General features: G+C 47.9%; 1 protein-coding gene across 1 annotated transcript in view; it reads left to right on the top strand.

The window, feature by feature from the left end:
- Nucleotides 1–14,710, top strand: part of ZCWPW2 (zinc finger CW-type and PWWP domain containing 2) — a 1,218,481-nt gene that overhangs the window by 1,068,721 nt on the left and 135,050 nt on the right. The window contains exon 9 of the mRNA XM_085629962.1: nucleotides 6,233–6,354. Coding sequence (XP_085486088.1) covers nucleotides 6,233–6,354 — 122 coding nt within the window. The remainder of the gene's footprint in view (nucleotides 1–6,232; nucleotides 6,355–14,710) is intronic.

The raw sequence follows: 14,710 nt of genomic DNA on the forward strand, positions 1-14,710 counted from the left end.
ATTAGGCAAGCAGCTCCTATTGACACCATGGCTGGGAATCTTGAATATATGGGATCCCACAGATCTGATGGAAATAGAACAACAGTGGGTGGCATTGGGGTATCTACTAGTGAAAAGAGCTATAGCAATGCTTTGGGGATCCAATAAACGGCTTTTAATGATTGGATGGGTGGCAAAAATGGATAGGTGCATGATAGCAGAGAAGGAGCACTATAAAATGCGAGGTTGCCCCAAGAAATGGGATAAGAAGTGGGGGGATGGAAAGAATTTAGGGGGGATATTTGTACTTCACCAACAGAAGATATGGCGATGCACAGAAGAACAGAACAATAGACTCTCAACCGTCCAATTTTTGTAGTAGATGATTATAGACGCATTGTAACTCACTATATTGGATATGTACTATGATATTGCAATGATGACTGTGATTTACCGTTAATAAAAATTGTTTAAAAAAAATAATAATAATTAGCCGAAACTTTAAATCGTTGAGTGACAACCCCAAAGTACCCAGGCAAAAGTGCAGAAAGGTCATGTTAGGTAGGGTAGCGGGCCATTTCTGCAAGCCTCCACTGGAGGACTTGATAGTATTCCCACTAGAGGAGGTGTCAGAAAAGGAGGTGGGGAAGTATTGCCTAATTCACCACCTATCCTACCCGCAGGATGAGTCAGTGAATGACGTTCTGGATTTAGGTATCTGTTCAGTGTCCTATGCATTGCTGGACAAAGCAGTGGATCAGATTAGACAGATGGGACAGGGAACGCTGCTTGCAAAAATAGACATAGAGGCAGCCTTCCGCCTCTTGCCAGTGCACCCCGGCAGCTACTACCTGCTGGGCTTCCAGCTGGACAGGTCATACTACTATGACAAATGCCTACCTATGGGTTGTGCAATCTCATGTGGCTATTTTGAGGCCTTCAGCAGTTTCCTGGAATGGGAAGTGGGGCGACGTCACCCGGCAGGGGGGCGCCTTCACTACTTGGATGACTTCCTGTTTATCGGTCTGCCAGGGACTGACAAATGTGCGGGCCTACTGCAACAATTCAAGGATTTAGCAAAGGAACTGAGAGTGCTAATGGCACCAGACAAGACAGAAGGCTCAACGACGAGGCCCTCCTTCCTGGGGATTGAACTAGACACCATGGAAGGGATGTATAAGTTACCCAAAGACAAGGTAGTAGAACTGCAGCAGTTGATAAGGCAGCTGCGGCACAAGAAAAAGGCAACAATTACAGAGTTACAACAGCTGATGGGGAAGCTTGAATTTGCTAGCAGGGTGATCCCGGCCGGACGGCCGTTTGCTAGGAGATTGGCATGGTTGAAAAAAGGATTATCAAAAAAAAAAAACTCAGGGTTCGCCTCACACAAGGGGTAAAAGAGGATCTGGGCCAATGGGATGACTTCCTATCTGGGTTCAACGGGACACTCATGTGTAGGGCACCGTGGGTGACATCAGAACAGCTGGAACTGTTCACAGATGCTAATGGCGGGCATGGTTCGGGGCAATCATGGGCACCGCGTGGACGGCGGCACGCTGGGCTGAGGCATAGCATAGTGCTGGTCACAAAAAATATTACATCCTTGGACCTCTACCTCATTGTAGTGGCTTTCACCATCTGGAAGAACAGGCTAGCAAACAGACAAATCATGGTGTGGTCAGACAATTACGCAGTAGTCCAAGCAATAAACACAGGATCTGCGAAATGCCTGGCAGTGGTGCTGCTGCTGCGGAAGTTGTTTGACCTCCAGCTAGGGGCAAACATAGCAGTTAGGGTGTGATACATTGCAGGGATTGGCAAATCACTAGCGGATGCCATCCCTTGTTTCCGGTGGGACAGATTCACGGAGTTGGCGCTGGAAGCAGAACGGGACATGACACCAATGCTTGGGTGAATGTGGGAGATGATGGATGTGAGCTGAAAGCACTAGCCAATAAAAATGCAGGCAGATACAGTAAGTGCTTGGAAGACTTTCCAGCGTGTCACCGGGGCAGGGGCTCCGGGCAGAGTTACGCAAGCGGAAGTGGAAAGATTTTTGGCAGAAGCATTCCAGGATGGGAAATCCCGGGCATGGGCACACACGCACCTGAATGCAGAATCATAATATGCCAGACTAGCAACCGGAAGTGACCCGACAGGGTCCTTCTATATTAGATCAGCAATGAAGGGATGGGGAAGTTAAAGTCCAGACAAAAGGACAGGAGGAGACCAATTGACTTTAATGTATTGAAAGCGGTCTTGCTTGAACTAGAGGGGAAATGCTCATCTCACCCAGAGTAAAAGCTATTAAGAGCAACCTACGCCCTGGCATTCTTTGGGGCCTACAGGATTAGCGAACTGGTGGTGCCGACCAGAATGTCCCCAGGGTTTGCTTGCATACAGGCCGGGGACCTACAATTAGGGGATGGGTTCATGATAGTTTGCATGAGAAGGTCAAAGACTGAACAAAACTGCAAGGGTGAGGATATGCACATCAACTGCATTACGGACAATGGCGTGCTGTCCAGTGTGCATCACGAGCAGGCCTGGGTGTAGTTCCCGGAGTTTCACTACGTGGAACTCCGCAAAGTGACAACAAAACCCTGCGAAGTTCCGCAAGTGGCGGAGTGCAGTGCGAATTGCCGTTCGCTCTGGTCTTCCTGCCACTCGGGTAGAAATTCTACCCGAGCAGCAGCTCACGTTCGCGAACTTACCGTTTGCGATTGTGAGCGGGGAAAAACTCTGCTGCACTACGCGGTGTGGAGTTTTCTGTACTCCGCGAGCTCCGCGGAGCGGGAAGTGCAGAAAACTCTGCAAACTCCACGAACGGAGTGAAGTTGACTGCCCGGGCTTAATCATGAGAAGCTATGTGGGATAGGAATTGCACGCTACAGACCCTCTATTTTGACACCTAGATGGCACATATCTCAGCCAATTCCAGTACACGGCAGTGCTCCGGAAAGCCCTGGAGAGGGCAGGCTTCCAGGCCAGGGAATTCGGATCACATTCATTTCTCATAGGAGCTGCCACCACCACGGCCCAGTTGGGGCTCGGTGCCGAGAGTATCAAATCACTGGGGTGTAGGGCGCGTACAATGGATACATATGGCTCACAGGCTTTTAAAAATTCCCTACTTTCAGCAGGTCTGATGGGGGGTCGGTGTGTGGTATGGATCATGGGACATTCATACATTACATGAGCACAACGATGGGTGGCGGCACGCAAGGACTTCCAAGGAATATGGCTGAGACACACGGAGGTGATATGGATGGGGCAACCGGGCATGAGGTGGGAGCAACTACTCCCGGCAATGCAAAGAGAATTACGGAACGGAAGAGGCCCAGATGCAGTCGTCCTACATTTGGGAGGAAAAGACCTGGCAAGCATAGGGAGGAGTGAATTGTTGAGCGCATTACTTTAGGAATGGCGGCCCTGGCAAAAATGATATGCCTGGTAGAGCTGGTTTGAACAGAACTGATAGCACAATGGGTGTGGCAGAGGGCCATAGAACCAGGGGTGGTGGACAGGTCCCAGTGAAAGCTGAACATCACAATGGCAAAAATATGTAGGGCTAACCGCTGGGGTTTTGTGAGGCATGGGGATCCTCAACCTTAGGTCACCGGGTTACCACGCCAAGGATGGGGTACATATGACCAGGTTCCTCTTGAAAATAGTCAGGGTTCTGGAGCATCTGGGGTTTTCGTGAAGGAAAAGAAAAAAGGGAGAGTTGCGACCTATCAGGAAAACGCTGGCAGTGTGGCGGAAGCAGCACAGAAAGGTACCCACAAAAAGAGTAAATTAGGTGGAAGAGGTACTCAGATAGTGACCTTGGGATGCCTCACGGTAGGGGCAGAGGTAGGTGATTAGGCGACAGCACACAAGGACAGCCAGGATTGAAGGGCTGTCCGGGTAGTGCCCTTGGGATCCCACATGGCAGGGCAGGGAGAAGCAGGTGAGGGGTCAGCAAAAGGACAGGCCAAGCGGAATGGCACTTGCAGCCAGGGCCTGGTCTAACGGCTGCCCACAAGGTCGGTAGCAAGAGAACCTAGAATCCGTAAACACTGGAATACCTGCAGGACTGACCACTGCTCAGGGTTAGTACTGTCCACAAGAAAGAAACAGAACAAGTGAGACATTATTAACAAGAAATGCAAATTATGACAAAGCGTGGGGCGCGATTGACCAACCATGAACATTGTGAAATGTTGATCCATGCTTTATGTATTATGCAATAAAACTGCGGCCTTTTTACACCATAAACTGTGTTCTTCGAAATATATGAGACGAACGGGGTGTAATGAATGGGGGTCATGAAATGGAAGGGAGAGCAAACTCCAAGTCTGGGAGGGGTTGTAAATTGGGCCCTGAATCCTCCACCTCTGTGCTGCGATCTTGCTGGTAGTCAACGTTTCCGCTCACATTTCAGGAGTTAGTTGGGCCTGTGAGTCTCCACCATAAGTAACATATAATTTGTTGAAGGAAATAATATTTGTAAGATTTTAAAATATGATAAATGACACTTCACAGCAGCTGGTAGCGGTTAGACATGAAAAATCTTGTTAGCTGAGTGTGCATAGGTGGTGGAAGCAGCACCAAGGGATGTAAATGTAAATCACACTGCCACCCCCAACGGGGGTATCCTGGCGCTTTTACTCATACCGCTGTGGAACCCTTCCTGGCCTTTCCCTGTGAAATGTCCACTCCTGGGCACCCCCATGGTGAAGCCAGGCATTCCAGCGCTGCTGGGGCTGTTGTGGAGATTAAGCAAGCTATTGCCCAGAGTTGCAGCGTGGGACCCATGATTAGAATAGGCACAGAGGCGAGAATTATCAGGTCTGAGGAAATTGAATCCAAGACCTGCCGAGGCGGGGTATTGAACTCTGGTCCCGGGCCAGAACTATGCATCAGGGTCTGCCGCTCTAACCATTGAGCCACACTTCTCCACAGGGACAGGGAGAAGCAACTGAGGTAAACAAAAGAAACCGGCAGGGTACTTGTAGGTGGTGAGAGTGGCATGGCAGGATGTGGAAAATAAAAGAGTCCCGCCTGTTGCTTGTAGGTGGTATTGGTGGCCCACTAAGATAGGGAGAAGCAGCAGGAGGCAGACTAAAGAAGCCTGCTGTGCAGTCATTAGTGATGAGAGTGGCCTGGTGGGATAGGCAGAAGCAGCGGCCAGGAAGAATAAACTAGTCTGCGGGCGCTTGTAAATGGTAAGAGTGGTCTGGCGGGATAGGGAGGAGTAGTGCAGAAATAATAAAACAAGGACCATGACCAGAGGGAGAAAGAGCTAAGAAACACATGTATACCGATGGATTACTGAATCGAAAAAAAAAATAGTTCCCTTAGGAGGCAGTTCAAGGATATAATTCATCCAGACAGAGCACCACAAAACTAAAATACTCCAGGCTTGAGATAAACACAGGATTAGGGTCGAAAGGAAAGACATCAACTCTGGAGCACAGAGCTGAGATATACAACAGTCAAGAATAAGGGTCTAGCCCACACCCACTTTATGTATATCTAATGAATTGGAGTTAAAGGTCTGGTCTAAATCAGTGTGTACCCGAGACCTAAAAAAGAATTTAAAAAGGACACATTTGGGACAGAATTTGTTTCAATTTCTCAACTCTGGAGCACATAGCTGAGATATGAAACAGTCAAAAACAAGGGTCTAGCTCACCCCCACTTTATGTATATCTAATGAATTGGAGTAAAATGTCTGGTCTAAATCAATGTATACCCGAGACCTAAAAAATTATTTAAAAAGGACACTTTTGGGACAGAATTTGTTTCAATTTCTGACTGTTTCTAGTTACCCCTCTTGCATGTGGTGCTCTTTGTTCACAAGAAATGGACCCCACTTTGGAGGAAATGACACATAATTTTGGAACCATAGAGGCAGCTAGTTTGAGACGTCTATTTATTTAAGCACTCTTTATAAGAATAAATCCCATTCTGGGTTGTTGGGCATTCAGACTTCGATTTCAAGTCATTTTATTTATTTGACAGTTTTCCATAGTGCTTAAAAAGTCCTAAGGGCAACAGAGTGTGTTACCTTAAAAAATAGTAAGTAAACATAAGGCTTCTGTAACCAAAATACAGCAGTGAATGCAGTGTAGTTCTCCATTGTATGTGAACATTCATTCACAACTGATTATCTTCAATGTAATTTTTTGCTCTCTAAAACTACATGTGAAAGTTATCAGTAAGTTAAAATATGGAATTCAGCTATTGATCTAAAATTTGATGTTAGTTATTTCAGAGACGGAATGTATGCTTAAAGATTTGGAACAAATTCTCAAGCAAGTGACAAATCCTGTTACGAAGGCCAATGTCTCACAAAAAGAGAAAGAAGAAAAGAATGTTGAAGAACAGGTATGGCCGTACGTCATTATTAATGGAACACAAGATATTCTTGTGCACTGAAAATTGAGTATTACCTTACCCTACTTAATTTTAACATTGCTAAAGTGACATTTATTTTCAAAGAATGTTTTTAAAGTTGTTGAGAACATATTTAAAGAGACGTGTTTCAGAAAAAATGATGTATTGTGCATTTGCTGTGCAGACTTTGACCATATAGTTCCAGGTTCAGTAGACACATCCTCAGGGTGAATTAGCCCCATGCTAAACTCAAACAAATCTTCACCTCTCCACTGACAGTCCAGAGGGAGGGTGAGTCCTTCTGCCTAAGTTAACCTGGTTCTCTGTAAAGTGTCTTAATCAATTTGTGAACCAAGGTTTCTTAGCATGCTATTTTGTGAAAAACAGACACTTCATTATTACTACTGTGTTGAATTAATTATCGTAGAACTCTAGGTCCCTGTTAGCATGTCATTAAATACTTGCGGGCCTATTCACAATATGCATTCTGTAGTACGTTTGTAGTAATGCTACAAAACGTACTACAAAATGCAATTCACAAACCTACATGAGGAGATCTCGCCTCCACCGCTACTATCTTTTTATGTGCAGAGATCTTCGCCCTGAGTGCAAAGCCTCCACACATGTAAGTAGGCATTTTAGTAGTAAATTCAGGAGGGACAGGTAGTAGTGGCTGGAAACTGGCAGATACTGACTATAAAGGGGAGTGGAATATGGAGAAGTAAAGAGGGGATTAAGGGAGCATCAAGCAGCCGTTTAGGAAGGGATGTGTACCCACCCAGAAAGGGTAAGCACATTGCTATTTGGAAATTTTAGTAAATGTGGCATAATTACCCTTCAATTACCATTACCCTTTTTCCACGCCATCATCTATTCTAAAGGTGATGAATCTATACCACCATATTTTGACCAAAGGAGCTCCTTCATTAACACAGGCAAGTAATCAAATGCAATTACATCTTTAATCAATAATGAGAGGTTGTGAGTAATTTAAAGGGATTTATTTTCTAATTTAAGTTTAAGATTTTCTGACTCTGCATTCATTAGTCAGGTATCAAAAAGGTTACCGAATTGATAATAGAAATATAAAGTCAGTACAGAGCATATCATAAATTTCATACAGCATGTTCTATAAATGAAAGAATTCATATTCTAAGAAAGTGAGTTACATATAATGTCAGTCAGAACTCATAAAGAGTTAAAAATAAAGCAAGAGTAAGATTAGTATAAAGTGAAATCAATAATTAATAATTGCAGAATCTCCCATTGAGGGAAATAAAGCATAGAACAAATAAGCCTTGGCATAGCCAGTTAATCAAAGCATAAAGCTTGGGGTTTTAAAAAAAAGACAGAATGGAACAAAGCCTGCATCTAGTCTGCCTTCGTCTGCATCTCTCCTGCTCCCCATAAAAGTTTGCCTTCTCCTCCTCTCCATCTGCAAATCCCATCTACTCTGCTCCCTTTAGTTCTGCATCGAAGTCTGAAACTCCTCTGCAGGTCTGCATCTCTAAATCTGTCTTAGTCTGACTCTCTGGCAAAGGTCTGAAATTCCTAAACTTGGAATGCGTTTATGAGTCTGGAAAATGTTGGGAAGCATGTGGCATGATTGTTCTGCATCCAATTGGAATCCAGCATTCTCATTTCCACCTCTCTGCTGTCTGCACACATCATCCATCTGGCAGGCAAAATCCTCCATCTCCTTTGAAAATACATTTTATTTTAACTGAATACATAACATTACCTGAAAAAGAACTATGTTATTTAAGCAAGAATCATTAAAGCATAACATGGAAATGCATTTTTAATGTATGTGTGTTTTCTATTCTCTCTAAAGCAACAAATTAACTAAGGTTTTGTTTAAACATTTCTAAAGCTAAATATATAAGGCAGGTTACATGCTGTAAATTATGGCAGGTATTCTTCTTTCACACAAGAATAAACATTCCTGTTGTCTGAAGGTCAAACTGGAGTTCCCAGAGCAAGCTAAATCTTGAGCTTCTTTCTGTGTTCTATACTTTAAAACAAGGGGGTCTATTAGGGTGGCGGTCGGAAAACCACCCCGACCGCCATGGAAGCGGAAAACTACTGCCCGCCTGTACCGTGGAAAATACGGCAGCCAAAATAGGATCAACCGCCAAAAAACACTGACCGCGGCGGAACGGGGCCAAGAAAAACTGCCCGTAGAGGGCGGAGATGGCCGCAATCCATCTGCGGCGGTCAGATTCACAGCAGAAAAACACCAACCCGCCGCATGTATAGGGGAGACACCACACGGGAAATTAGGATATCCCCGATGGTCCCGCGGTACGTTCCGCTGTTTCCAACTGCCGCGGTCGCACACAGCGATGAATGGGAGAACCAGCAGAAGAGCTGCAGCATAGCCACCGCTGCGGACGCACTGTGACAAATATGGCGGATGAATTAAAAAACCCACAATAAGGCCAAAAAGTGTACACAGCAAACTAGCCATGCCCCCCAAAAACACCAAACACACCCCAATGACACAACCACATGGCAAATACAAAAATACAATTCCCAGGACAACACACACAACACACCTGACAGCAATACCCCATTTGGACACACCCACATAGCTGAGTATAAAACCAGCCCCTTCCCCGGACACAATCCTTTGCAACACTCCAGAAGAGAAGGGCATTCACCAGATCAGAGAGGGGAGGTAAAAGAATACAGCACACACACATCACCACCAACACCATCACTACCACACCTGCACCACTAACCCCCCTGCACATCGCACACCATACACATCACAACCACACCCACCACTCACACCCCTGCACCCACAACCACTTTGCACACCATACACCATGTCAACACATAAAATGCCCAAATTCACATAGAGTGAGTTGACAGTCATGGTAAATGAGATAGTCAGAGTGGAACCACAACTGTTTGGTAGCCTGGTCCAACAGACACCATTAGCCACAAGAACACAAATGAGGGCAAGGATAGTCGAAAGGGTAAATGCAGTAGGGACCACCCCGCGATCCAAAAAGGAGATCATGAAGCGGTGGCATGATCTGAAGAGGGCTGTCAAAGAGAGGAGACGCAAGAACCGCAAGCTGGCTGAGAGGACTGGCGGTGGCCCTCCCATTCCACCAAAACCATTCACACCATGGAAGAAGAAGGTGCTTGCCATACTACATCCAGAGAGTCACACAGGAGTACCCGGGGGAGTGGAGGCTGGTGAGTACAAACAAATGACTACCACCACACTGCTATGTACTGTCTTGCACAACTACAAAGATACACCACCTAGGGCAAATTCCATTCATCTGCACCGCACACACACAAAAACATGTCTCACAGATTCAACATTCACTCATTCCCATTCACCCCAAACGTAGCTAGCAACATTACCATGGGGGCATGTGTACAGGCAGACAGCACTACAACTCCCACCAGGCCCCCTTGTCCCAAAACATCAGCAAGATGGATCCCTCCCCCCACCCCACCCAGAAGCATGTGTCAGTCATTACACAACCCACATCAAACTTACAGGTAGGTAGCCATCTTCCCTGGGAGGGTGTTTGGGGGTAGGAGGCCTGTACCACTACTCCCAACATGCCCCCTGGCCCACACCTCAGCAAGATGGATCCCTCCCCCCACCCCACCCAGAAACAGTTGGAAGCCATTGCAATACACCAAACAAACTTACAGGTAGGTAGCCATCTTCACCGTGAGGGTGTTTGTGTGTGGGAGGCCTGCTCTACTACTCCCACCATGCACCCTGTCCCACAGCCTAGCAAGATGGATCCCTCCGCCCACCCCACCCAGAAGCAGTTGGAATCCATTGCAGTACACCAAACAAACTTACAGGTTGGTAGCCATCTTCACAGTGAGGGTGTTTGCGGGTGGGAGGCCTGCCCTACTACTCCCACCATGCACCCTGTCTCACAGCCTAGCAAGATGGATCCCTCCCCCCACCCCACCCAGAAGCAGTTGGAAGCCATTGCAGTACATCAAACAAACTTACAGGTAGTTAGCAATCTTCAAAGTGAGGGTGTTTGAGGGTGGGAGGCCTGTACCACTACTCCCACCATGCCCCCTGGCCCACACCTCAGCAGGATGGAGCACTCCCCCACCCAGAAGCAGTTGGAATCCATTGCAGTACACCAAACAAACTTACAGGTAGGTAGCCATCTTCACAGTGAGGGTGTTTGTGGGTGGGAGGCCTGCCCTACTACTCTCACCATGCACCCTGTCCCACAGCCTAGCATGATGGATTTCTCACCCCACCCCACCCAGAAGCATGTGTCAGCCATTACACAACCCACTTTCAAACTTACAGGTAGGTAGCCATCTTCCCTGGGAGGGTGTTTGAGGGTGGGAGGCTTGTACCACTACTCCCACCATGCCCTCGGCCCACACCTCAGCAGGATGGAGCACTCCCCCACCCCACCCAGAAGCAGTTGGAAGCCATTGCAGTACACCAAACAAACTTACAGGTAGGTAGCCATCTCCACAGTGAGGGTTTGTGTGGGTGGGAGGCCTGCCCTACTACTCCCACCATGCACCCTGGCCCACACCTCAGCAGGATGGAGCACTCACTCCCACACAGAAACATGTGGCATCCATTGCATTGTTCACCTCTACCCAACAGGTAGGTAGCCATCTTCCCTGGGAGGGTCTTTGGGGTGAGAGGCCTGTACCACTCCTCCCGCCATGCACCCTTGTCCCCCAGTATAGCAAGATGGAGCTCTCCATACCACCCAGATGTACGTGGCATCTAATGGCTCACCTCAAACAAACTAACAGGTAGGTAGACATATTATCTTGTCTTGTGACACAACTCAGCAGGATGTAAGCCTCTACCACGCACACACAGATGTGTCACATAACAAAGCCAAATGTGAGCACATAACAGGTAAGTAACCAGTATGTGCACCCACCCATTCGTCACAAAAGAAATGGTGCCATATGACAGCACCAGCCCTCTCATTGCACAAATATGCACACCGACCCCAGTGCCACGCAGAGTGTGCACACAGGTAAGAAAAGGAAACTGTCACAGCTACCAAAGTGTGACACACCAATGCACATGTAGAATAAAGTCAGGGCACAATCATGCACAGCACCTATTGACATGTGCAGTGCCATGGGGCCAGAGCAACAAGGACCCTTCGAAAACTAAGAAAGCATGTCTGGTGGTACAAATCAAGATATGCACATGACAGGACAAAGGTATGCAGGAGATGACAATGGCCAGTCCATGGCCAGATGTGACGTCTACCAGGTCACACAAATCAACAAAGAGTCCTCAATGAAATAATATGTTGTGCCAGTCCCTAGATGTCAACAGGTCCCTGTAATCACAAATTATGCACGTGTTTCATGGTATGTATTGACACCTCACACCATGGACAAGTAATGCATGTACCACTGCGTCATGTCAGGAGGCACAGTAGTGCACATACAAAACAATATGATGAACAGTCAACTGTGTAGTGTACAAACAGTGAATGACACACAGCTAATACAAAGCTTGTGCGGTGCACTACAATGACCATTTCCCATCTGACCCACAGGTGACCAAGAACTCACTGCAGAGGACAACACCAGCAACCTGCAGAGCCAGTCACCTCCCCCCCTCCCCCCCGCCGGGTACATGGACCCTCGGATGTTGACTCCCGGGATTCTCTGGACGATGAGTTCAAAGCCGGCCAATCTGGTGTGCCAGGGTGCAACAGGTCCCAGGACCCCATCGTCCCCCCACCACATCTGCTGCTATAACAACGTCTCTGCAGACCCCTGCTGTCACGGCCTTTGCATCCTCCACCATCACCACCAAGATCACCACCACCAGCGCTGCCTGCAACACTTCCCCTGTCCCAGATGATGACCACCCCACACCACCAACTGAGGAGGGCAGGGAGAGGATGCGGGTGCCAACAGTGGTGAGGCAACAGGTCAGTGGCAGCAGGGTAGGTGGGAGGGGCAGGGTCACCCACAGACAACAAGAGGCTGGGACACAATCCCTGGAGCACATCACCAGAGTCCTTGGGGCCTATGAACGGGCCCAGGGATGAACGGGCCGGTCAGAAGAACTGTTACGCGAGCTCATCCTGCTGATGAGGTCCATTGACATCCGCATGGGACAAATTGTGGGCCTCTTGGGCTAGCAAGTGGCGGTACTGAAAGACAGGCCTGCGCCACAACCAACACCTCCACCTCCCTCAGGTGGGCCGCAGGACGACAGTTCACCATCCTCTCCTGCGGCCACAGAGAGGGGTGAGTGCTCAGGCCCCACTGGCCCTGCAGCAGGGCCCCCCCTGCCAAGCGACATAGGGGCCATCCTAGGAAAACCCTGGGAGTATCTGGAGGCAAAGCACCTGCCAAACGCCTGTCACGGAGCCAGCCCTGATGGCAACCCTCTTCACCACTGCATTGACTTTTTGGACTGTCCTTCCCCACACTGCCTTGTGAATGGCATCTGTCTGTTGGACTGGGTCACCACATCAATGTTCTCGATTTACCATATCTGTCAACTCACTGCTCCACCAATCACCTCAATGTAAATGTACACACCCCTCACATGTCAGGATAGTAAATAAAAAATCCTTACACACATGTTGTTGTGTCTGCTCCGTCTTTATTGCAGGATGTACAGTCTTCAACATGATCACAATGTACCAGGAGTATGGACTGTATGTAGGCAAGGAGAAGTTGAAGGCACCTAGGAAAACACAACAGAACAACATTCACTGGTCTGGGTGTGGCATCACAGACATCACACAACACCTACCATCAAGATCATCCAACATGCACACGTCACAATGGGCAACAAGGGTCAACATACACATCCGGTAGATGTTCCTAAATGACCTGTCCCAGAAACATTGCCAACCACCTCTGAGTCTACAACTGGCTGCTGTTACAATTCTCACATACCCCTTCACGACAACAGCAACATCATCAGACAATGGGTACGTTGTACATTGTCAGCCACCTTCAAGTGAAGTAGCGTGTGATGAGCTGTTGACGCAGGTCAACATCTTCCTCCTCTCCATTGCCCTCATCAATGGACATGGGTTGGTTTGCAGGCGGGGTCCTTGGGTCCTCATCATCATCCAGGAGCAGAGGAATCTCATTGCGAATGGCTAGGTTGTGGAGCATACAGCATGCCACTACAATCTGACACACCTTCCTGGGTGAGTACACCAGTGTACCTCCGGTCCTGTCCAGGCAGTGGAAACGTGACTTAAGCAGACCAAAAGTACGCTCCACCACACAACATGCCCTCCCATGGGCATTATTGTAGCGGACTTCAGCTGGGATCCTGGGATTCCACAGTGGGCTCAGCAACCAGGGACGGTTGGGATATGCAGAGTCACCTAGGTATGACAAACACAAATAAACATTGCAATGTCGCTGAGGCAGAGGGCAGCAGTTCACACACCCAGCACGCCATACGACTAGGCATACTCACCCACAATCCATGCATGCTCGGGAAGCAGATTAGCCATCAGCTGGGGTACAATGCTGTTCCGCACGATGTAGGAGTCATGGGCTGAGCTTGGGAATTTGGCACACACCTGGGAGATGATCATATCTGCCAGGCACACCACTTGCACATTTATGGAGTGGTAATGTTTAAGATTCCTGTAAATGTGCTCACTTGCCTGTGGTGGCACAAGCCCAACATGGGTGCAATCAATGGCACCAACAACATGGGGGATTTGTCCAAGGGAATAGAGATCTCCCTTCACAGCTGCCAATTCCGGACCCCTGGGGAAATGGATATATCTGTCCTTGTATATCATCATGGCGGACAGAACATCACGCAGCACCATGCTGAACATCAGTTGTGACATCCCATCTGCGCTGGCCACCGTGTGCTGGAACGATCCTGTGGCAAAAAAATGCAGGGCCGCCATCACCTTATAAGTAGGGGGTGAAAGCTGTTGGATATGTCCTACGAGGCTGCAGGTGGGGCTCCAACATATCACAAAGGGTTTTCAGGGTGGCTCTATCCATACGGCATTTCCGGATGATCGCCACATCCTCCATGTCCTCCAGCACTGTCAAGTGACGAAGCAGATTTGGTCTCCTCCTAGTTGAGATGAAAGTGGACACATGTCAATACAATACATCATGAGATGGGCACAGCATATCATGTTCTGGATGACACAACGACAACAATGACTGTCATCAAAATTGAATTACAGACCAGCTTACATGTAGGGACACCTTCAGCTACACAAATGGCACACCTGTCAACTTACACAAAACAAGTACCTCAAACACCAACTCGGTCAATGTAAATGCACATAGGGATATGGCCACATTTACCATGGGCACGCCTGGGAGTATAGCATCCAGC

The sequence above is a fragment of the Triturus cristatus genome, chromosome 10 (genome assembly GCF_964204655.1).
Source record: "Triturus cristatus chromosome 10, aTriCri1.1, whole genome shotgun sequence".
Lineage (NCBI taxonomy): Eukaryota > Metazoa > Chordata > Amphibia > Caudata > Salamandridae > Triturus > Triturus cristatus.